The sequence below is a fragment of the Protopterus annectens genome, chromosome 11.part0 (assembly GCF_019279795.1).
Source record: "Protopterus annectens isolate FY-2018-M chromosome 11.part0, PAN1.0, whole genome shotgun sequence".
Lineage (NCBI taxonomy): Eukaryota > Metazoa > Chordata > Ceratodontiformes > Protopteridae > Protopterus > Protopterus annectens.
Window position 1 is genome coordinate 246859661 of NC_056745.1, and position 26389 is coordinate 246886049.

Below are 26389 nucleotides of genomic sequence, written 5' to 3' on the forward strand. Positions count from 1 at the left end.
CTGAACATGTTTTATTTCTGGTCTTCTTGCCAGTGTCAGGAGACAATGTATCATATATAAGATATGTGGCAATACCATTATAGTCATTGTCTCGATTCTTCCTTTAATAATTCTCAGATGTGTTACCTTCATCTGCCGCTTGTCTTCCTCCTTGACCAGTAGTCTCCTTATATTTTCCCTACATGTATCCGCCAATGAGTGTCGAACCACCAAACCCAGATAACTAGGTTACGTTTTTTCTATAATATCATTATTTTTCTTCCCCCTTACTTTTCCCCTAAACTTACCATAATTGTTTTGTGTATATTACATACCAATCAATGTCAAATGTCTCTAAAACATCTTCTAAAACTAGATCTAGATCACTGCTCACTAGAATGCAGACATCTGCGAACACCAGATATGAACTATCTCCTCCTACCCTCATCCTTCAAAAGCTGCCTTACCCAAAACGCTAATTCTTTCATGACCAGTATAAAGAGTCCTGGAGATTGTGGCTGTCCCTGCTTGTACTCATTCTTATATTTCCTACTTCTGATAGCCCCTCATTGACACATGCCTGGAATGTAGAGTTAGTGTATAGTAGCCTCACCCATTTATGAACGGCTTCTCTTCCCTCCCCACCCCTCTTCCTCCAGACAAGCAAATAAGAAGTTCCACCTAACTTAATCAAATGCCTTCCTTATAGCAAACATGATTACACCTGCCTTGGAGCCTTCCCTCCCATACTTTTCCAAGAAAACATCTAGCAATACTTGTTACAGACCTCCATATAACAAAACCACTTTGCCCCTCTTCTATTAGGTCAGAAAGCAATTTCACCAATATCTTTGCTAATATTTAAAAAATTAAAATCTAATTTAATTGAAAAAAAAAATGGGTCTAAAGTTACTAATGTTAGGTAACACCTTATCTCCTTTACTGACTGGAACCATTTGAGACATATTCAGTATCCCTTAAGTAGTTATAAAACTGCCAATTACTCTCCCAGTATATTCCTTCCCCAGTTATAGAACTCTGAAGGAAAATCATCTGCTATTTTTTTGAAATTTAGACCCAATATGGTTGTGTTGACTTCCCCAATGGCAACCCCTTTTTCTAACCACCTACTTCGCTCAGCCATCACCCTTCATGTTTTTGCTGCTTCAAATCACCAGTTGAATGTATGTGTCCCCTCACATTTATTATACAGCTCACTACAATACTCTTAAAAAGCCTTCCTTATCTGTATGTCTTCTATAATTGCTTTCACCACTTTTGTCTCTATTTAGATAGTTGATGTTCTCACTGACTCTCTTCTCAACTTAAATAGGCAAGACACACATCTTGGATCCCTTTCATGTTTTAGCCAACAATAGTCTCCTTCTCATAGAAAATTCTGCCTTTGCCTGAGATACAAATAACTACTCTATTTCTGCTTTCAACCTCTCAATTCCCTCCTTGATATTATCTGATACATATTTTTCCCAGAATTCATCTGCTCCCTATTTAATTTTGCCTCCTTCTCAGTTATTTTGTCTCTCATTTGTTTCCTATATTTACTCTCTTGCTGCATGAGTTGCCCTTTTAGAGCTGCCCTCAGACCCGTCCTACCAGAATATTCCCATTGCTCATATGTTTTCTTCATTTCTCTTGGTTAAATCTGTTATGTTTCTCTTTCTGTACCCTCAATGTCTGTCAGACTGGCCTGTATGTTTTATCTGCATTAGGACAAGTGCAAAATCCAGTAAACCGATGCCCTGTATCTTCACCATGACTACAGATTTAATCAACACTCATAGTACTAACTATAAGTCTGACCTACTGCCCTGGTTATAGATATCTCTGGAAGATATAAATGTTATTTTCTTGTCAATCCAAATTATTCAGATGTCAGTCTAATCCATTTTACTTAGCCAGTCCTTTGCTACTTTCTGTGCTTTAATGTAATACATAAAAACAAAGACACTGCATTACCAAAGGTGGTCTCAGCAAGTAGAGAAAATGCAGGAAAAAGATGAGACCTACCACCAAGGCTGTCATGAGACAAACACATCACATTAAAAACAAAATTCTTTAATGTAAACAGTAAAAATCCAAGTAGCATAAAACAAAGTTCTAGGTGGATAAGTACTTTTGGTAAAAACCTTCAGATCCTCACCCATTAACCAGTGTATTTACTTAAAAAGAGGACAGATAGCCAATCAGCAGAAATACAGGAAGAAGCTGGACCAATAAGCTGATTATACTGAACCAACCATTTAGCATATCAAAATGAACAATAGGACACTGTCAGAAACTATTTCTTCCAATCAGAGGCATACCAGTCTCAAAGCCATTCATAATACCAGTTTCTAATCACAGAAGAAGAAGGACCAATCAGCAAAATTTCAGGAACAAGATGGACCAATGAACTAGTCATACTGAACCAACCTATTAGCATATCAAAAAGACCAATAGGAGACTATCAGAAACTGTTTCTTCCAATCAGAAACATGCCAGTCTCAAAAGCCATTCATAACAGCAATTTCTAATCACAGAAAAAGATAGACCAATCATCTTGAATCAGGATGCTTACTTATCAATTGTACCAAAAGTTGTGATTTAAGGTATGGTTCATTCATCCCATATAATCTGTATATAATAACATCTAGTTCTACACTGAAGTCTGCCATTAATGCTGCATGTTGTTCATTCCTCAGTTCAGTCTATGATTCCTGAAAGAACACTGAATTATTGCTGTTTCGTGCATAAATATTACCTATAAGCCAAGAGCATCTTTTATGCTCCCCTACTTAGTAATCCACCAGTGTTTATGACTTAACTTTTCTCTTGCTACACTAATCTGTAGTGACTTGTGAAACAAGATTATTACACCCTTACTAACCCCCATGGTCTACATATATGTAAAGGAAGTTACCAGACTCAAATTTCACTTCCTTAACTTTCAGTATTGTTTCCTGCAGACAAGTGAACTGACACTTTACTCTCCCCACTGTTTGCAAAATTATTTTCCTCTTTAGATAACTTCCCTATTCCAGGTAGTTATCTTGACATCATCATCCTGTGTGCACTTGACTCACACTCCCCTGAGTTTTTTCGATCTGACACTGATGCCCCCAACAAACTTACGCACTGACTATTTCAAGATGAGCGGAAATGTAACAGCTGTTCTCCCCTCATCCAAGTACAAGACCTTTACCTGACTGACAGCAGTGGATGCTAAATGGAAGAATTGTTACCACTGAACAATCCATAAAACTACTCACTCCAGTCTGTAATTGGATACATGCTCATCACAAATCAATCCATGCTTCCCCCTGATAAGCACTTTAGCTGGAACCCTCCATCATAACTCCTGACAAAGTGCTAAGGGCATTACACCTATAGTAGTATTAAGTTCTTTCTAAGCCCTTGATGACTGTGATACCATTTCTGAGATTTACCCACCTAAAAAAGAGGGACAAAGAAAGTGTGTGAATTTAGAAAACTTCCGACTACCGTGATACAGGAACCAAACTGACATCAAGGAAAAACTGGTCACAGAAATTTTATTTTGGTACCTCGGCCTTTCGCCTTCAAGGAATAATTTGTGACTAAAAACCACATCCCTTTATATACACCAGATACTCAGCCAAAACTACTTAGATTATTATCCAATTAATTATGTTAAATATATCAGCAGGGAAAAGCACAAAAACTTTAATGCAACATATCAGAATATTACCAAATGCCTTACTAATAGACAAGTTAAAAAAGCATTTGAATAACTACAATGCCGTAATTACAACTATTAACACTTTTTTAAAAAGAAAGCATATCAAAAGTTAAACTTTTATGAGGTAATATTACTGTCCAAATTCATGCCGTTCGGATACAAAGTGTGATAATTAATAATAATTCTACATTCTAATTTGTTTAATTCCCTTCTAAAATTTCCACCATTAGTTAAAGGTCATGCTAAGACACTAAAAAACAAACCATTCGCTGACCCTTCGTGCTTGGAAATAAAATGAGCGGCTACTGGACTGTCAGCTTTACATCTCCTAATATTCCCCAAGTGTTCTAATATTCATACCTTAACTTTCCTAGTGGCTTGCCCAATATACCAACATGTGTCCCTATAATCACACCCAATAATATAAACTACTCCACATGAGTTACAATTATAATATTCCCTAGCTAAATGTAACTTCCCATTAATCTTAAAAAACATTCAAATTCCTGACTCTACTGCACACTGAACAATTACAACACAAGTGAGTTCCCACTTTACCTACTGTTGTTATTTTAGATCTTTCTGTACTAAGTAATTCTTTTAAATTATTATATCTGCTATAAGAGAAAGTGATGTGACTGGGAAAAAGAAAACTTACAGACACATCCTCACTAACCACATTCCATACTTGTCTTACTATATTTTCAGGAATAGGAGAAAAATTAGAGTATCTTGTAACAAAAAATAACTTTTCCTTATGTCTATCTTTGGACAAGCCATGCTTAACAGTCTTTCTAGCATTGCACCCCACCCCAAAATTTTTTGCCTAGCTTTAGAGAGGGCCAACTCTGAGTACCCTCGCAAGAACAATCTATCATACACTTGGTCCAAATTAACACCCCTGAACCTCTCTTCAGAAGTGTTATAAAAAAATAATTCTAAATTCCCCATAAGGCAAAGAATCAATTAAATGTGGGGGGGGGGGGGCTACATGCTCTCAACATGTAAAAAGACATTAAGTGATGTTGGCTTCCTATAAGGTTTATGCTGAACTTTATTCTGATCATTAATATAAAATTCAAAATCCAAAAAAGGAATGTTACGACAACCCAAATTCCAAGTGAATTTCAAACCATGGGGGTTATTAACTTTTTCCATAAACTCTAAAAAAATTCTCTTGACTGCCCCTAAATACAAAAATCAAATCATCAATGTACCTCTTATAATAAATAACATTATTAACAAAAAACTCCTTCAAGAGCATAAACTGCTTCTCAATATTAACAAAAAACTCCAAGAGCATAAACTGCTTCTTAAACTCCCCCATATAAATGATAGCATATGTGGTGGCTAAAGCTGTCCCCATAGCTGTCCCTCTCAACTGCAAATAGCAATCATCCTTCCATTTGAAATAATTATGGGTCAAACAAAACTCTTAAATGGCCAACAGAAATGATGTACGGGGCTCTTCCCCATGATTTTAGCCATAGCTTCCAATCCCCATCTTTTTTCTGTGCTGGTATATAAAGATTTAACATCTACCTTAGCCCAAAAATAATCATCCTTCCACTCTAAATCACATAAATCATTACATACATCACTAGTATTTTTAATATGAGAGGAAACAGCTTTCAAATAGTTCCTAAGATGGAAGTCCAAGAACAGATTAACATGCTCCAAATAGGAGCAAAGTGTGTGAATTCCCAGGCTTATACTTGCCTTGACATTTCAGTTATAGCCACACATCCTTACAAGAATGAGAATAGAGACCATCTACCAAATAAGTGAAAAAGAAAGAAAGTCCCTTAAATAAAAAAAATTGCAAAATACAGATAGTTTGAACTTTATAGTCTAAATTTCAGAGCTTCAACATTTCTGAATTGTTCACTCAAAATACACTGAAACTGTTAAGATTTGTCAATACTCAACCTAGTGCATACCTGGGCTGCATACCTGTGCATTTCTGGGTTGCATATGTGTGCATGTCTCAGTGTTCAACCTAGTGCATTTCTGGGCTGCATACCTGTGCATGCCTCAGTGTTCAACCTAGTGCACTTCTGGGCTGCATACCTGTGCATGCCTTGGTGTTCAACCTAGTGCATGCCTGGGTTGCATACCTGTGCATGCCTCAATGTTCAACCTAGTGCATGCCTGGGTTGCATACCTGTGCATGCCTCAATGTTCAACCTAGTGGATGCCTGGGCTGCATACTTGTGCATGCCTGGGCTGCATACCTGTGCATGCCTCAGTGTTCAACTTAGTGCATTTCTGGGTTGCATACCTGTGCATGCCTCAGTGTTCAACCTAGTGCATTTCTGGGCTGCATACCTGTGCCTGCCTTGGTGTTCAACCTAGTGTATGCCTGGGCTGCATACCTGTTCATGCCTCAGTGTTCAACCCAGTGCATGCCTGGGCTGCATACCTGTGCATGTGTCAGTGTGTCAATGACTGTCACCGCAACCAGAAACCTAAGAGTGAGAAACATATTTACATTACTTAATACCGCATAATGTTACTAATTTCTTAATGTCCCCTGGTTGTTTCCTTGGGATGAATAAAACCCATCGTGGTATGTAATATTAATGAACCACATTTCTCCTATAGCTAGCTGTTATTCAACCATCCTTTGCACTTCTGTCCAACTCAACCAAACCTCCTGCTGTAAAGCAGTGTTTGTGCATTGTGTCAGAGAACCTATAATAAATCTCTGACCAAAGCCTGCGGCTTGCTATGTTGGAGTTTTCGGGTGAAGTCTCAGACAACTTCTGCCTCTTTTTTTTTCTGTAATCTTGCCTGTTCCACACCTGATATTTATTCAAGTCCTTTCCCTGTGTTGCCAATTTACTGTTAGGCTTATTGCCCAGACTTTTATCAGCCGTTTTTCCAATCCCCCACTTCTTATATTGGCTCCTCTTTTTTCTTCTCCTGCACAGGCTTCATGATAACATTCTCTTCCCTTAAATCATTTTGGATAAAAATGCTAATACTAGGAGAAAGAGGTCTGTGTGCAATTAACACCTTTCTAGGAGACGCTTTGTCTGACGACCATCTCTGCCTCTTTTTCTAACCAAAGCCCGCTCCATTTCCTTTTCAGACAAATGATCCTCCAACTTCTCCCTCACTGATCCTTTACTTTTCTAATGAAAGCCTTTGCTGCCTCCACTCACTGTAGAAATAACTTTCTCACATCAGTCTCAACAGGCAGTATTGCCAGATACAGCAAGACAGACCGATGTCCTATGTCTGAAAGTACCTGCTTACAGGGTAGCATTTGTTGTCTTACCCCATATAGGTGGAGTAAATAACCTGCTATAAAAATAAGTAGTGACTTACATTGTGGCACTCCCCTGTGCTTACAGCTGTTAAAAATAATCCAGTCCCTGGTCTGTGCTTAGTATAGAGCTGACAGAATGTGTCTTGAAAATCTAGTGGGATTAGGACACCCTGTCTAAATCGTTCCTGTTTACATCCATATGTGTTTACTTCAGCTTAACACCACCAAACTTATCATACTTAGCCCTAAGAGCACAGCTATCTTACCTCCTTAAAGCAACAGTTTCAGTGGAAACTCATTTTGGAGTGGCCACACCACATGCACTCACTAATTTTGGGGCTTCACCTCTACACCCCCTGTCTCTACATAAACTTCCTCTGAAATTGAACTAACTTGGAGAAGAGAGATATATAGATCATCCTTGTTCTTTGTACTGGTTTGACCTCTGAGGTAGTATATTTAGAAATCAGAATTGTGGATAGAAAACTCACCTATCACAACATGATTGATTGAATACTCCTATCTTACCAATTTGTGTGGAATGAAAGCATGAAGGACAACTAAGTATTAGACAGTTCTCAGACCTAATCAAAATGAGGTATTATGAAATCCCACCCAACAAACACAAATTTGCAACAGTCCGTATTAAACTTTTCTGTTTTTCTAAAACCGAGCCACGTAATACACAGATTTGTCATGGATTTGCTATTGTCATTGTTCCAAAGTATTAAAGAGTGGAGTTGTGCTATTGACATAGTGACTGCATTTTTGACCAATAAAGTATATGAATTATCTAAAACACATTCCCAATTAAACAATTATTAAACGCAGTCATACTGGTCTTTAATTATTTAATTGTTTAATTGGGAAATGTGTTTTAGATAATTCATAGACTTTTAATGAATTACAAGTTCTTAGAATGGACATTTTTAAATCATCTCATTTCATTTTAGTTTTTTAGTTTCTTATCTTTGAAAAGTTGATTTTTAAGTAATTATAAAGTAAGTATGAACTGTGTCTGTAAATTTTGGTGAATGGTGCATTATAAAAGGATGTGACATTTTTTAATGGCTCATTCTGATTAAGTCCCCAGTATGGGATGAAAGCTCTTAACCCAGGATTCAATAACACCTACACTAAGTGTACACTGTTCTGAGTGAACAGACAATACAGACATAACTACCACCTTCTTCCTCCTAATTAGTTCTCCTACTGATATTCTTGCAGCTGTAAATATTGACAAGGATTCATAAAGGTTACCACAAAATGTACACTTAGTATAATCTTTCAGAGTGAGTAGAAAGCACAAAAAATGTGTTAAGAATTTTATTGAATACATATCATGTACACTTAAATACATATCATGTACACTTAGTGTACAGTTAGTGTAGGTTTATTGAATCTGGCCCAGAATTTATCTTTAATTAAAGTCTGGGTTTTAAAGCTTCGTCAGTTCCTGTTATTTTCATACTCCCTAGCATCTTCCTATCTGATCATTTTTTTTCAGATCAATCCCCTACCCCATAAAGACAAGAACACGCTCTGCGTCTTTATTATCAGTAATAGTAGTTATTAGCTATGTCTGACCTTTTGTCAATTTTTTTCAAAAATAGAAAAACTCAAAAAATAAAAGCAGGAAAAGTCAGAGAAACAGAGAACCACTTTAGTAACAAAGATTTAGTGCTACCGTCAGGATGCCTGATGAATGCACTATAGTCAGGATACACTAGATTCTGAAGAGGTTTAGTGTACCCTGATAAAAGCGCTATCGTCAGGATACACTAGATTCTGAAGGGGTTTAGTGTACCCTGATGAAAATGCCATCGTCAGGATACACTAGATTCTGAAGAGGTCTAGTGTACCCTGATGAAAGCACTATCGTCAGGATACACTATATTCTGAAGAGGTCTAGTGTACCCTGAGGAAAGCACTAAAATCTTTGTTTCTCTGACTTTTCCTGCTTTGATTTTTTCAGTTTGTGGGTTACGTTGTCATTGTTCAAAAATAAACAACATATATTTCTTAACTATGTTATTACAATCTATGGTATGTGAAACATCTTTCAGTTTTATAAGAGCCACCATCTGGTCAACATTTTTTCAGGTCAATAAATATTGTGTGTGTGTGTGTGTGTGTATATATATATATATATATATATATATATATATATATATATATATATATAGAGAGAGAGAGAGAGATGTATAGATATAGATACAAGATTGCTGTCCATTACATTTACATCAGCATTGAGATCATTCAGTTTGCATTATTGGTGTCTCACCCTGTGATCCAGATTGCATATGTAATACAGATCTCTCTTGACAAGCTATTTCTTAGACATATAACAAAACCACTCTTCAGAATTTGAACATGAAACCCCCTACTTTGACTCAATGTGTTGGAGGGGGAATTCATAGAGTAGGATTCATGAAGAAGCCATGTTTTTCCTCTTTCATCTTCTGAATAACTGGGACAAGTAGCAGGACTTTGTACAATTCAGAAAAAAAAAAAACAGTTGTAGATGATTGTGCATGTGCTGCACAGTGGAACAGTGGGTGTACAGCATGACATGGAAGACACATTCAGTGTGGAATGTATGCTCCATAAAACGTGCAAGATACATTCAGTGTGGAATGCATATTCCATTCAACGTGCAAGGCACATTCAGTGTCGAATGCATATTCTACCCAATGTGTAAGGCACATTCAGTGTCGAATGCATATTCTACCCAATGTGTAAGGCACATTCAGTGTCGAATGCATATTCCACATAACGTGCAAGTCACATTCACTGTGGAATGCATATTCCACATAACGTGCAAGTCATGTTCACTGTGGAATGCATGTTCCACACAACGTGCAAGATACATTCAGTGTGGAATGCATATTCCTCACAAAGGGCAAAGCACATTCAGTGTAGAATGCATATTCCACACAACGTGCAAGATACATTCAGTGCAGAATGCATATTCCACATAACGTGCAAAGCACATTCACCGTGGAATGCATATTCCACACAACATGCAAGGAACATTCAGTGTGGAATGCATATTCCACACTATGTGCAAGGCACATTCAGTGTGGAATGTATATTCCACACAATATGCTAGGCATATTCAGTGTGGAATGCACATTCCACACAATGTGCAAGGCACATCCGATCACACTTCTTACACTTTTTATTTTAACTGTTACTCTAAATATTGCATAAATAGTGATACTAAGTTCTGTAATGTGCAAGGAACATTCAGTGTGGAATGCACATTCCACACAACGTGCAAGGCACATTTAGTGTAAACTGTATAAAGGAGCATAATGGTGTACATTGTGCTTATGCTGCATACTAATGTGGAGCCTAAAAAACTATTGGTGGATATAACACAGGGCAGTGGGGTGAGTAATAGCTGACAGTGACCATGGGAATCCCAGATATCTTATTGAAATTATGTTACAGCACATTGAGACATTTTTGCTGTTGAATGGGTCAAACAATTTGGCTTTATATCATGATTTTATAAGATGCATTTACACTCCGCGTAACACTTCTCATTAGTTTAAGATTCCCCCAGGATGCACCCTGCACATCATGGAGCACATTAGCATATTACTTCACCGTGCAACCCTGTGGAGGCTTATGCCACTGTAAACAGAACGTAGCATTGCAATGACTGCAATCATTGATTTCTAGACTGATTTATTTCATGACCTGCAAGCACCCATGTCATAGCTTTCATGAAGCACAAATTGCATGGAGCATTGCATAAGTCATTTGTGGATTCCATCAGCCAATAATATATTATTATATTCTATTATATTATATTATATTATATTATATTATATTATATTACAAAGTAATTTCCAATGAGAGGAATCAGTGTATTTATGCTTGAAATGTATCTAGTTTGCAATAGTAACATCTTTAATTTTTGGTAATGTATTCTTTTTACATGCTGATGGAAATTTTAATGGTTGCTGTTAAATGTTTTGGCAAAACGTGTTTTTTTAGCACTGGTGGGAGGTGACCTAGTATTTCCCTGAAAAAGTTTCAGTAAGAACTTAAAAAGTTTTATAGATAAATGAGGTGAGGTAATATTGTGAATATAATGATCCCCTTATTACTACCGAAAATACCATACTTGTTATGACAAGGGAGCACTGGTTTAACAGTGTCTGTTCTCCATACTTTGAAGGTTAAGGTTCATTTGACTGAAAAATTATATATACACGGGAATGTAAAGTTTAGGTAGCTACTAGATAAATGGAAGTATTGTTTTAAAAACTATAATACTGGAACGCACTACGCTACAGTTAACTTGCTAAAATATATAAAGAAAGTAAGAAATTTATCATTTTTTATTTTGATTATACATCCTGCCAGAAAGGTGGATTTGCTCAATCCGATCACACTTCTTACACTTTTTATTTTAACTGTTACTCTAAATATTGCATAAATAGTGATACTAAGTTCTGTAACATGATATCTCTTCCTTATTTTGCAACATGCTTAATTTACAAGGTGAGACAACAGACAAATGATCTCTTTCTGTCTTAAATTACTAACTGATTTTCTTTATATGTTGTCAAGCCTTTCGATGGGGAAGAATTTTTAGAATGCGTAAGAAGGCTAATAGAAGTGGACAGAGACTGGGTTCCCAAGTCAACTGCAGCAAGCCTTTATATCCGTCCTGCTTTCATTGGCACTGAGGTAAGACAGCACATTCTAAAATATGTGCATTTTTCAGTAAACTTTTTTAAATGCAAAGCATTACAGGTGCTACATATCTGAAATTGTGGTAACAATCAAAACGAAATCTTAGGCACCTATCATTATAAGTTATCGTTACCGAAGCACTGGCGAATGCTCTAAGATACAGATGTGTGGAGCACAGTTTATTTCAATTTATTCTTGGCAAAGAAAGGTGTGTTGGAAGCAGGTACCCTACCTTATAATGGCCCTCATGTCAGCTTATCCTCAGCAGAAATGTAAATGCTTAAGAATGTGTGACTTTACAAAATTCAAAATTTTGGATATTTAAGCTAAACCACATGGAGAAAGTAAAAGTGTGAAACAAAATGTACAGACGCATTAATAACCATTGTTATTGTAGGGAGAGCAACAATAGGAAGAGCAGCATGCCGTCTGTGTCACACCCTTATTTTTATGTGTCAGGAACAAAAAAAATAGTCTGTTCTCAGCATCGGTGCTCACAGTCGTGCCCCCTAACACCATGCCCCTAATATAATATATAAGCCACAAACTGTTCGCTAACAATTTTGTAGTCATCTGTAGATATAGATTATCACAAACAGTTATATCTGGCTCATCTTGTACCTGGTTCCCAGCTCTTAAGTGAAAAAAATAGGACTTTGGTTTATTCTGTAGCAAGCCAGTTTGTATAAATGTATCAACTGATTCCCCTGCATCACTTTGATGTGTCAATGTCAGGAGCAAAAAAAAAAGGACTTTGGCAAGCCGATTGGAGTCCCCTTCCTCAGCTCTTCAACAATGAGCACAAAAAAAAAGCTGGCTTTGTGAGAAATAGAGCAGATGTTTGTGTTGGGGGACCATTATGTACTCAGCATTTTGGTTTAAACAATGAAAGACAGAAGGTTTAAATAAGAAAGGAGGTCAAGCATCAAGTGAAATAGTTATCAGGTTGTGTAACAGGGCTGGCTACAGGACACTCCAGATAAAAAAATGTAGCTAAAGTTCTGCCTTAAAACTGGAGAGGGAAGGAAGGCTATGTTTGGGATTCATAGAAGGCTTGCATAGTGTGCAGTTCAAAATATCATGGAAAGCAGCTGCATGCAGAATGTGAAAAGGCAAACATATAGCTCAATATGAAATATGCAAATGAGTGCTCTATGAAATGCAAATTAGAAACTCCTTGCAAATAAAGTACATGGAAGATGCAAATGAAGAAGCATAAAGTGGTGAACCATTTCAGCGATTCTTATGGATTTGCTTAACAGCTGAAGTTACTGCCATGCATAGCCTCCATCCAGCTATAAAGTACTGTACCCATGCTTGAATTCATTGCCCTGGAACTCCCTGTCCCATATAGCATGCTCTCGCCACAGTATCTTATGCTCACAGCTTGCTCTTCATAGCAAAGCCAAATACTAATGTGGTATGCTGATATGATGGAATCCCAGTTATATTTACAAAAAGGCATGTGACTCACTCTCCGTGAGAGCTACCAGTAGGTTTGAACTTTTAGATGAGGTACATTACCAGCAGGACTCCTTCCTTGGCTTTGCAGTATTGCTCATTTACAGAGCTTTTACTCAGAATCCACTCTGTGTTTGTGATGTGCTTGTAAATGGTGTTGCAGAAGGTATCGGCAGCACTTTGTATCATGGTAACAGCAGGCAGTTAGTGCAGTGGTTATGCAAATGAAGCGATGGTTCCAGCATGTATGAATTACTTCCTGTGCACAATGTGTTACCAATACCTATTTGTAAAACCTGTGTTCATTCTGTTTTGCATGAGCTATGTGATCCCTATGCTAATGCATGGATCTATGCCAGAATGTCAGCAAATAGTCGACGTTCAAGACATCAGATCCACAATGTTGAATGCTATGAATATTGAAATGCAGCTAAAAGACATAAAGCATTGTTTTATGCAGTGGGGCAAGTCCTGAAACGTTCCTAGTGGGGGAATGCTCTCCCATATCTCCTTATAATTATATATACCAACTTCCAGATCACACTATAGTGAGGAAGGGACATAACCCATTACAAGCTGTACCTTGATCTCATATATAAACTGCTAGCATTTAGCTACCTTCTTAATACTCCACAGTTTGTGTTTGATATTCTGAAGATCAACATTTTCAGCTTTTGATATTTAAAACAGGTTTACTCATGCATATGGCATATGCATGCATGTAGCACATGGTGTAACACTATGTTTTGTAACACATGATTTGCAAACATGCATTCTTGTACATGGGACTACTGCTTTGATTCACACTGAATGAGCATGACTGATTCTAAGAATGCTAGAAGCAGTACTTCTGCAAGGTGTGCCAGGGACAGCAGGATTTTCTGCATTCTTCCTGCAGAGACATTTCAAAGAGCTTCTTCTTGTCCACTACTGATGGCCCTTTGGAGAAGATTGATGCCTAATATGAGGTGATCCAGATGTTGAGTGGTATCACTGGATGAATCATTGTAAGGACAGGCGTTGCCATTGTTAATACTAGAGAAGGTTGCACTCTGATCTGTTCCACCAGTATGTAACAGAGGTTCAGGAAAGTGAGACAAAAATGTGCTGGAAGTGGGTTTTTTTTGTTTTTTTTTGCTTTGTTTTTGTTTTTGTACACTGTTGTTCAAGTATGACTAACCATTAGTGTTTTGTTTATTATCTGCTGAGGAGCATCAACTTAAGATGGTTGGGTGCCAACCAAGGCAAGAGGATCTCTGCAAGAAACAGGATGTGTTCATGTTCTATTACTATCAAGTGTAAAACTGCAATTGTGTTTATATTATTTTTCCCTTTGTGTTGTCCTTCTGCAGGTAAATTTGTGGAAGAGGAGGAGGAAGGGAGGTCACCCAACACACTGTCTGGCAGTTGCTGCATCTGGTGTTGTTTCACCAAGGCACACAATGTCTCTGACATAGAAGAGGCAATGATGTTCCCACTAAGTTAGGAAAAACAAATTTTATTTAAATTACATATTGTAGCTGCAAAGATTGGTTGCTAGTAACTCATGAGCCCCACCTGAATGTTTCAGTGCTTTTAATAGAACCAGCTGCAATTTGTTTTATTATTACTTATTACCTATATTATCTGTGGTGTAGTGTTTGTACTTTTACTTGTGCGATTTAGAAAGAACATAAGCATCATACCATACTTGGCCTGCTTATTGGTGCATTTAAGTGCTACCTAATGTAGTTTCCTTAGCTGGTTTACCAGAGGAGATGTGTTTTCATACCTTGGATATATACTAAGTGTAGATTCCATGAAAGCCTGTGAAATAATAACCATTCTGAAGTTTGTCTTCCATGTAAAGTTGAAGATTACTTGCATATATTACTATATGAATTGATGATCTTTTGAAAATTTTAGATTGGGATGAAAGAGGACCTTGGAATCTTGTTTTTCTTGCTGGATTATAGGTGACACATTGGTTGTCAGCTTGTCAGCCTGAAGTACTAGAAGATCCCTAATTAATGCTGTTTTGTTACTCCTGCTAATTGTTTCCCTTCAGGAGCTATATTACTGCTGCAGTTTGAGTTGCTATCGACTAGGGCACTTAACTTGTGTGAATGCTTTTTGGTTTTATTACTACAGTGCATTTATATTGGATTCTGTTTCAAACAGCTTTTAATGTCTGATTTAATTTAAGCAACACCATAGATGTGTGCTGTGTTTATTTCTAAGTGTTTTATAATTTAGAGGTTGTATTGTTTTATACTGTTAGTTATTATTTTAGATTGTGGTTTATTAGGTTTTGCCTTATTTATCACTTGCAATTGGTATCGTGTCTGAGTAATATTCCTACTCATGGATATCACTATTTGCTGTGTGTCCTTTCTTTATACCTCAGCTCTCACATGTGGTGTTCCAGTGGTGAAGACATCTATGGATTTTGAGGAAATACTGTGGGGGGGTGTCATAGTAGACTGGGCAAGGGGTATCTTCCATGTGTGCCCCCATTGTAGGTTCTAGACACCATTTTCACTTCACTTTGGTGTATTGTGGACATTCAAATCTTCTGGTGGTACCATGGATCTGTCTTTATACAAAGAGCAGGTAAGTGGAACCTGTTTCCCTGCAAACCCTGCTAGGGTGTTGTATTTTAATCTATTGCAGATCTTTTGTGGAATTTGTCCTTTCATTCATCACTGAGACTTGGCCCTATGCTACTTTTGGTCCTTATTTAACACCAGCTATTCCACATGATTTCCAAATGTTGCAGTGCTTCAGGAAGCATATGATCAGGGATGGTGTGCTGGTTTATACCAGGGCCAGACTAAGGTTGACTCAGGTTACTACTAGAGACACTAACACCTTTGAACATACCCTGGTTGCAGGAGCAAAATGTAGGTTTCTTCTCATCTGCTGTCCACCTAGTTGTGCAAGGACATTCCTTCTCAAGTTCACAGATTTCCTCTTTGGCTCCATTGTTTGTCATTAGCAGCTTATACTGCTTGGTGACTTTAACATTTGAGCTGAGAACTAGTCAATGACTCTGGCTCTAGAATGTAATTGTATTATGAAAGGCTTTGGTTTTGCTCAGGTAATTACCTTTGCAACTCATAGTTTGAGTCAGACTTTGGGCTTAGTGTTTCTTCTAAGATTGAAGATGTGGGGTCTGGTGGTGGAGCCAGTCCTGTGGTCTGACTGTTTCTTGGCCCATTTTGGTCTTGAACTTCTAGAACAGATCCTTGCTGCTCAGGAAGTAGGGTTGATTTGTTCTATATTAATCTGAAAATGTTTTCATCTTTGGTCCCTCAGTTCTGTCAGGAGGATTATAATAAGTCTCTCACCTACATCCTGAACTATTTTGCCCAAAGTCAAATCTGCCTCCTACCTATTAGTGGGAATGATCCATGTTTTGACTATGATCTTTGCCTTCTTCATAGGAAAGGATGTTGGTCAAAGCATTGTTAGTGGCAGATGGGTTTGTGGAGAAACAGACTGAACTGGAGGAGCACAATGCCACGTAACATTCAGAGATCACCCAAAAAAGCCAACTGTTCTATGTGGACAGGTCTCAGTAGCATCAAATTTACAGTTCACACTCTACTGTGTGGTGAAGAGGTTATGCAACCCAGCCTACCTGACCACACAAAGAACTCATTGTAGTCCATAGAATGAGTCTATTACTAATTTCTTCTCTAGTAATATATCTGCCTTACTACCTCTAGACCCCATGAGTACTGCTGCAATTCCTGCCTGTTCTTTTTTTATATCTGGGATGGGGTTCGATAAACCCAGATGAGATGAGCTCACTTCTGTGGCAGCTATCAACAACCTGCTGACTTGATCTTTGTCCATCAGGGTTAGATAAATCTAGTCTTAATGTTCTGGGACCAGTCATTCATAACAATACGATTTTCATTAACTGTTGTTTCTTTCCATTTTCTTTGAAAGAAACAGTGGTCATCTCTGATCTTAAGAAACCAACTATTGACCCTAATGTACGTGACAATTTTTGCCCAGTGTCTAACATTCCATTCATAGGTAAGGTTATTGAGAAGGTTGATTTAAGCAGCTACAGTCTCACTTTCTGGACAGTTGACTCATAGACCCATATAATTTGGAGTTTTGTACCTAACCTAGCATTGAAACTGCCCTGACATGAGTTGTTACTGATGTGATGGTCAGAAACCATCATTTCTACTCCATTTTGGTCCTGGATCACTTGGCAGCATTTATTACTATTTATTATGGTCTAACATCTTATGGTGGGCACTCAGGCATGGTCTTAGACTGGTTTACATCACACCTATCTTGTCTTTTCCAAACTATCTGCTCAGAGATGAACAAATCTTTAGGTTACCCATTGGCTTGTGGAGTTCCTCAGGGTTCAATTCTAGGCTCTGTACGTTTCACAGCATATATGCTTCCACTGAGTGATCATGTCAGGGAAAGGGGACTTATATGCCATGGTTATGCAGGTAACACAAAATATATCTCTCCTTTTCCTCGTCATGAGATAGTGAGTGTGTACTCCTTATCAGATCATCTTGAAACCATACATTTATGCCTTTCCAGTAATTGGTTTAAAATGAACACCTCCAAAACAGAGGCTATAGCAATTCCACTACTTTAAGAGATTCTTAATTTTTTTTATGAATGCAATAAGGTTGAGTTTGTTGAGGAAGTATGCAATTTAGAAGTTAGTCTAAATCCAAGGCTGAATCTTAGGGACTAAGTGTCAGCTGCTGTGAAGTCATCTTTAATTTAATTTAAAAATATAAGAGCAATATACAAAAACTTAGTTTTATTGAAATTTCCAAGAAGAATATTAAAACAATAACATACATTATTCTTAGAGTAATACAAGCAATAGTGCTGTAAGTCACAGTATTGAGAGTATACAGTTAAACATGCTATTATGATAACTATATGCCAAACATGAGAAATTGGCTAATGTGAGATCTGATATTGTCAGTTTTCATTCATTCCTCAACTAATGGATCTGACTTGGCAATTACACTAGCTCATGGCCACCAAAATAACTCTTGAGTTCCTTCCCTACCCATAATGCACCAATCCCTAACATTTCTCAGATCTCATTTGCTGCCTTTGTGTCTAGACGTGGTCGCCTTCTGTTTTTGAGTGTAGAGTGGGAGATGTCTTTTTTGCATATTACATCCTTAAAACTACTTACCTAATTTTTAATTTTATTTTTAAGTTGCTACTGTTGATATTCTTATACTTCACATACCTTTGAGTGCACCTTTTTCCTACCATTGTTGGTACATGTAGTTTCATTCCCTACTCCTTTTACATTTAGTGTACATTTTTTCCTTACCAGAGTTGGTATTTTTCTCAACCTATTTACAAGATAATTGTATATCTTCACTTACCATTATTGGTATTTAGCTTTTCTCTTTTTTCTAAAACAAAACAAACAAAAAAAAAAAGTTTAAAAGTGTGGGCACAAGTTGCCTTATTGTGATGCCCATAATCTTTGTGCATACTGCTTGGGCCTGGATTATTTACAACAGGATTGCAGCATCTGTCCTGGGTTTAATCCCCAAGCACTGACTGATAGGAAAAATAAATTGATTTTGAAAGGCTTGCTGCCAACTTCTTTCTCTGAAGCCATTACAGGGGCTCAAGCCCCCAAACACAAACCTAGAGACTCTATAAAAAGGTCTAAATCTTCTGAGTCTTCGGCCTCTTCCTCCTCAGAAAATAAAAAGAAAAAAGAGAAATCTGATCTGAAATTACTGATGGTCTGACCCTCGCCAAATCCAGTCAGTCCTGTACTGGATCCTACATCCTAGGCTCTGAAGCCCTTACTGAGGACAACTTATTCTCCTCATCTGGATCCAGTCCTATTCAGAATTCCTTCTCATTTTTAGAGAGGCACTCCAAATCTCCATCCCTAGTATCTTCTCATTCCTCCAGGAGTCTCATGGAAGCAGATGTGATGAGGATTATGTTGAAATTCTTCATGGCTCCTACTCCTTTGGGTCAGGAAGTCTCATCATCTACTACTCCACCCATTATAGCTTCTTCTGTAATCCAACCAGTTGTTTTAGAGTCCTCAGATCTGAGCATTCCAGGTCCCCCTGGTTTGGATCAGAAGAAAGCACTTTCTTTGGATCTGAAAATTGCTTTTAGTACACCTGCTCTGACATACTCGGAGCTGGATGGCTCTCAGATCTGAAGCATCGCTGTCAGGTCTGAAAAGTGGGAGTTGTCTGCAAAGATTTTAGAGCTATCTGTTCCTCTCAGAGCCCCTGCACTGGACAGCTCAGCTCTGACTTCCATCTTGGGAGGATTGTTCTCAGAGGAAAGGGAGGTGATGGACCAGAAACTTGATTTCTTGGCTCCATTGTCTTCCTTCTCTCCAGAGTGATCTGATTTTGAGTTTGTGAAGAGAGTGTTCTCTGCTCCAGCAGAACAGATGGATCCTACCCCCTCAAATACTCCCACTACTTCAAAGTTGTCTTTGCATTTTGAACCTCATCACTCCACTCAACAAGGACAACCAATTCAAAGCCTTCAGACTAACCAGCAGGGTATTCTGATCTCTTCTGATACTTCACTGGATCATCCCACTGAGGAAGTTCCTAGGAAGAGGAAGTGCAAAAGGGGACACTTGGACTCTCTCCAAGAGTAAGTCACTGAGGATACTGATTTTGATGAAAGAGAGGGGTCCCCAAAATCACCATTCGATGACATCTCATTTAGAGACATTCTTGAGATCCTTAAGCAGAAGGGTGGCTGCTCTTAACAAGACCATTCTCCAGAGGAATAAGTATTTCTGGAGGCCTTTGGTTTTATCCTGTCTACCTCCTGGGTTACTCCACCTGCCATTGAGCTCATTGACTTGGTCTCAAGGTGGGCATGGAAGGAACCAGATTTGCTTTAGCCAATCCTCAAAAGACAAGACCAAATTCTGGCTCCATCAGTAGGAAGGGAGTTTTGGAGTAAGGGGGTGCCAGTAGATGCCATGGTTTTGGTGGTAGCAATGAAGAAGGAACTTGTTAAACAGATTTTCATGGTCCATCCCCCTAACAGAGAGTCTAGGGAAATAGACAGCTTTGGGAAGTGTGTTTATGGTTCAGTGACTTTCGCACTTCAGTCACTGAACTATCTGGCACATTTTATGAGATTTCAAATAGATTTGATTAAAGAACTATCAAAATCTCTTTCAGAGACTGACACTGCTGAGGCTTAATCTTCAATAGCCTCTCAGTTGGCTACCCATCAAGCTATATCTAATTTGTCCATGAGGCTAATCTCACATGCTGTAGAAGGCACCTCAAGGGTCGTGGATTGAGGTATCTCCATCAGGAGGCATGCCTGGATATACCTATGTGATTTTGCAGAGACCTTCAAGCCCTCGTTCATCAATGCTCCCTGTGACAGCACTTCCTTGTTTGGCCCCACAGTGAAGGACACACTCTCCAGGATGGAAAAACCACCTCTGCAATGGGCATGTGTTTTTCAACCCCTCAAAGAACCTTCTCCAGGAATCAATGGGGAGACCAAAACATGTGGTTCAAAAGGTCTCACTGTCCTTTCCAAACACATGCGGAAATAGCACCCCTGAGGTAAATGTCAGCTACCCTCAGTAGGTAGAGTACTAAAGGTGTGCTTTAGGAGATCAGCACTTACTGTGAGCAATAATTTCTTTCTTCCTTCTGTTCTTAAGGAATGTAATGGCTATATATGGCTGAGATCTGATTTTATTAAGTAACAAGGGTGGACAAGCAGTGTACCTCTGATATGGGGGCTGATTGTTTGGTCGTCAACCGCTTTGATCAACAAACAGAAGTCCAGTGTTTTCAGTCAAACCTCTAGTGTATTGAATGGAGATTTTTTTGTCAGGTGTGCATTTTTCGAAACAGGTAAGTGGGATATGTAATAGATGTGTGTGTTTATGAATGTGTTGGATTAGGGTTAGAGTAAGGGTTAAGTAAGGGGTTAGATTAAGTGTGTTTGATGGTGAGTACTTAGTGGTATGATTTGGATTAGGTTAGGGGATAGATTTAGTGTGTGTGCATGTGTGTGTGTGTGTGTGTGTGTGTGTGTGTGTGTGTGTGTGTGTTTGTGTGTTTGTGCATGTGTGTGCTTGTGTGTGTGTGTGTCTTTGTGCACGCGTGCACACACATTTGTGCACGCGCATGTGTGTGCATGTGCATGCACGTGCATGTGTACGTGCATGTGTATGTGTTTATTGAGTATCAGAGGTGTCTTGTGTAGTGATAATATTATAGGATTTTTTTTTTTTTAATTTAGATGCAGGTTAGGGTTAAGCAGGAATTACTAAAGTGGAGTAGGGGGAGCAGTATTAATTGTCAAACAGATCCTGGAAGATCTGCAGATAAAAGGTCTTTATTGTGGGGTGGTATGGCAGTGTAAAAGAGGATTCCTACCAATTTATACAAGCTTCTTACCTAGTTTTTGAGAGGTCTGATTGGACTTGTTCCATACTAATTAAAAGGGGATGGTTGTGACTATGTAATGGAATAACACAGTTTTCACACCAAGTTATCCTATTGCATTCTTTGCCCTTACTGTCTGTCAGTCATCAGTCCCCCACCCATTCACTTTTTCCATTTTTCCCATCACCGAGATGAAGATTGATTGAGTGGGAGTCATCATTTAGTCAGCCGACAGGGGTGATTGACAGGTTTTTATCTTATGCCCTTTCATCCCATTAATGCCTAGATTAAGCAAGGGAAAAATCCATGATCAGATGACCATGCTGGCCAACCTCCAGTTCTGTAAGGGATGCAGTCCCATCCCCAAACCTGAAGTACAGGAAGTGGCTTCTCTGGTCTCCACCAAAGTAATTGAACTTACCTATGTTTTCCATGAGCACTTGGGACCCATCCCTCCCTCAGGAAAAACAGACTGGCCATATCCTCTCACTCCTCTCCATCCCTGCCTGTATCCTCCAGTGCTGGGGACACTAATTGAACCCTGGTTGTCTGAGTCGCAGTCAGGGCTCCAGCCCTCTGAACTGCAGAGTCATGAGTTCACATCGTTATCAATAGTTCTTGATATCTAAGTATCAGTTTACAACAGTTTCTGAAGTTAAGTGACACATCAGTTTAACTATATACTTAGAAAATCTATTTTGTTATATCAGCGGGGGTCCCAAAATATATACCGTACAGAGAAATTATGACATGACTAAGCCTCCTATACTTTGCATTTAGTTGTAATGGTTTCCCATGAAGCTAAAACTCAGTTCAATGAAGAGCCTTTTAATGAGCCAGGATAAACAGTATTAATCTGGTTAATATTTGAATAAGACCCAGTCTAGATAACATTAAACAATTTTGGGGTCAGCATTTCATGTGTCAGTAACTTGCTAACTGGCATCAAGTCAAATAACATCACATTACTCCACAGTCAATAGATTGTTTAATAAGGTTAACTGTCTCAGGGCAACATGTTGATATTCTTGAGGGGAATGCAGACAGTTTAGGATAACCTTAAAATAATTAAAATAAGGAAGCACAGGAAACAACTTATTTCAGACTGTGAACTTTTATTTAATGCAATTCTTTTACTTTGTAAAAGGTAATGTCATTGGTTGCTATATCATCATTATCAGCAGTATATTATACTGTATGTAATTGTTATTTAATCTTCATGGTTAGAAATTTATCTAGAATTATAAAGAGCAATTATCTCTCTCTATGGTATATAATCAGAAAAAAAATATTTCTTTGAAAGTAGTGGGTAATGAAACCCCTCAGCTCCTCACAAGCAGTGACATGTACCTGTCATAGGTTCATAGGTTCATAGGTAGGTACTAGGCTATCGGCCCTAGGGCCCATACAAGCCTAGCCAAAAAATGTACCCTGGCTTTCGCCACCCAAGAAAATTATTTTCCTGTGCCCCTGTCGAGCAGAGCCACAGAAGTGATCCCCAGGGTGAATTTCCCATTTCCCATCCAGTCGTCAAGATTTTTCTTGAGGAGTGCTAATGAGGAGCTCTGTTTGACATAGATAGGTAGTCTTTTACAGAGTAGGGGAAGTCTCTGGGACAGGAATCTATCCCTCCAGCATGTTTTGTTTATTGTGGTGACAAGGTTAAGGTCCCTAGAGCATGTAGCTTGGAGGGATTGGGATTTCTTTAAGTGGAGCATGTCCAACAGCTCTGGGTTTGACATAGCTTTGTATGTTAGGCAGAGATCGCCCCTGAGTAGGCGATATGCGATGGAGTAAAGCTGTAGTTTTTTGAGACGGTCTGCATAGGGCATTTGTTTGAGGCCAGTAATCCTCTTTGTGAGGTATTTCTGTGGTCTTTCCAGTTGTTGTAGATGTCTTGTGAGGTACATACCAAAACGGGCGTTGTACTCTATAATGGGTCTAATGAGTGATGAGTAAAGGGGAACAATGACCTCTTTTTTTCTTGATGAGAATCCTTTTGTGATGAGATGAGCCACATAGAAGGATTTCCTGACCACTGTGGCGATGTGATTATCAAAGGAGAGACTACTGTCCACCTGTGTCCCAAGGTCTCTTATCACATTTTCGGCATTAAGTAGACTACCAGTTATGTGATAGTTCATGGGTACAGAGTTTTTACCAAAAGGGATGACAATACACTTTTTGGCATTGAGCGTCAGGCCATGGCCTTGACACCAGGTATCTGTCTCAGTGAGGCCCTTTTGTAGTTTGTCCACATCGTTAGGAGTTTCGATTATGGCTCCTAGTTTGCAGTCATCTGCAAACTTTGTTAGCCAAAGACCTTCTGTGTTGCATGCACTTTTGTGGCCTACATAATTTATCTGCTTGCATACACTGTTTCTAATCCTTATGTCATATCAAGCACATGCTGTCTTTGATGCAGCTTCCTGTGCTGTACAGACTTTAGGGCTGTGTTTAATATGTCTATATGACACTGCACAAGAAGAATGTGTACAGTGTGAATCAGGTACACTATGAAGGTGTAATGCACCAGAGGTACTGGATAAATCCTTCCCACAGACTGGTTATATGATTCTTTGGAATTCACACATAATGCAAGTGGCTCTTTAGAATACAGGCTTGTTACTAGCTTGTAGTCTTTTAACTTTTTTCTTTACAAGACAGAAGTAAGACTGAAATTTTACTTTGCAAGAAAAGCTTATCAAAAACGTATTTTTTAAGTGGCAGCACAAACATTCAAATCAAGTCAAAATATCTGCATGAGGATGATACTAATTTCTGAACATTTTTGGAAGAGAGTTTATATTGGTAAAAATATGTGGTCCAAACAACATGTAGGCATAGATAAAATTTATGTAACCTCTTCTTGTACACGCTGTGACTCTTTGAAGGTCTGCTGACCACAACACTACAAACAGGCAATTTCCACTAACAGTGACTATGAAAAACATACTTTTCTTACCAAGGGCTTAATACAGTGCTTCTACATATTCAAATATTAAATTCCTTCATTTATTTGCATTCAGCTTTCCACATGGAAAATTGTCAATATAACTTGGGGATTTAAAAGCTATTTACTGTTATTGAGCTTTAACTTAATAGTCATGGTTTTGATTTTTTCTGTTTCCTTGCAACCTCTGTGTTTCTCAGTAAGGCATTTAACCACACCGCTCCTCAATGTTTCCTCCTTTGAAGAGGTAATTGTGTTTAGCTGGTTTACTCAGTATAAAGGAAATCTGAAATTAATAACACTCTAGCATGATTTACATTATCTAACCAACCAACTGCAAAAAGAATATTTTAGTTAATTTAGTGAAATTCTAGTTATATTGGTGACTGCCAAATTAGCACAGAAGATTAAGGCAGTGAACTACTAATGGACCTTATTCTGTAGTCCTGGGTTTCATTCTGTCATTGCCAGATACTTACTTTGTGAATATGGGAACGTCATTTGGGCAGATAGTGCCCCTATGTTACCATTTCAACTTTTTAGGACATTAGGGGCAAAATAGAATAGTTACTTATTTTCTTACATTCATTCTATACATTCCAGTCCATGCGTAATGTTCTTTTAACATAAACTCTGCAAGTAATACACACTCAAGAATGTTAAAATCCTGTTATGAGTATCAATGAAGTACACATCTACTGGGTTTAATTATTTCTAATTCCCAAATATTGATGTTGTCTTCATAACTTGAACCATTTTAGTTTAACATATAAACAATATTTGACCTCACATTATTAGATAAATAAATTGACCAGTGTTAAAGTTACACAATTTCAAATAAATGTAAACATATTATGCAATTCACGCATCACCCATATGTGTACCATTCACATCCTTATATACCTTAACACATTTTAAATGGAATTCATTTGTTCTACACCTTCCAATAATGCTGCCTTTTAGCAGGGAGATTAGGAACTACACATTTGCAATGTTGCTTCATTTTATTTTTGGTCTCAGAAAATCAAGGCATATACACAGAGAACTGCTATGTAATGAAAAATGAATTTCATATTGTGCCTTAGCTGCTACACCACATAGTAAATCTTGGAGGATTTACTATGTGGTGTAGCAGTTAAGGCATGGTATTGACTCTGTTGATAATATTTTTGATGCCTTTAGTATTGTCTCTGGAAACTGCCTGCATGTTAAAACCAGTTCTACCAGTTTTACAGCTGTTAGCACTTTATTGGGCATTGTTGCTGCATATAGCAACATGGTTTATGGTGCTGTTGGTGCTGCAGTTGTGGAGTTTACTAAAGTTGACTCACTTAGTATCAGTGGTGGGCAAGACTTTCCTTAGTGCTGGAGTCATAGGTATTGGTTGTAATTGTGTTACTGTTTGTTTTGTCACAGTCAGTGAAAGCTAACACTGTTAATGCATGTATTCTGCTCTCAGGCATTATATGTTACTATCACATTTTGTGTTGCTGATTTCCACAAATATTAGTGCTTTACTGCGTTCTGGGTAGGGTCTAGTCCTTAGTATGCCTTCAATGATGATATCATCTGTGTAACTTGTGTACTGGTGCATCTTTTCTCCAAATCTGTGAATGTGTGCAGATCAACTAAAATTAATGTACAGTTAACAGAATTATGTAAGGGGAATGATGTGTTCAAAAGAGAATGTGAGTCAAATAAACAATCAAAGTGTGAAATAAAGTTAAGATGTGTTGTAAAAGTATTATATCTGAAATAGAAACTGATGCAGGAATGCACTGTAGCAAATATGGGATCAGCTATGGAGGAGAGTTAAGTATATGCGTTGTGGTAGTCAAAACTTGCAGTAGGTGTGGCTATAAGTGGTAACAGGAAGT

The 26389-nt window shown here is 38.1% G+C and overlaps 1 protein-coding gene across 1 annotated transcript in view; it reads left to right on the forward strand.

Moving 5' to 3' along the window:
• BCAT1 (branched chain amino acid transaminase 1) overlaps positions 1-26389 on the forward strand; it is a 327555-nt gene that overhangs the window by 194740 nt on the left and 106426 nt on the right. Inside the window, exon 5 of the mRNA XM_044087682.1 lies at positions 11559-11678. Within this exon, the coding sequence (XP_043943617.1) occupies positions 11559-11678 (120 nt within the window). The remainder of the gene's footprint in view (positions 1-11558; positions 11679-26389) is intronic.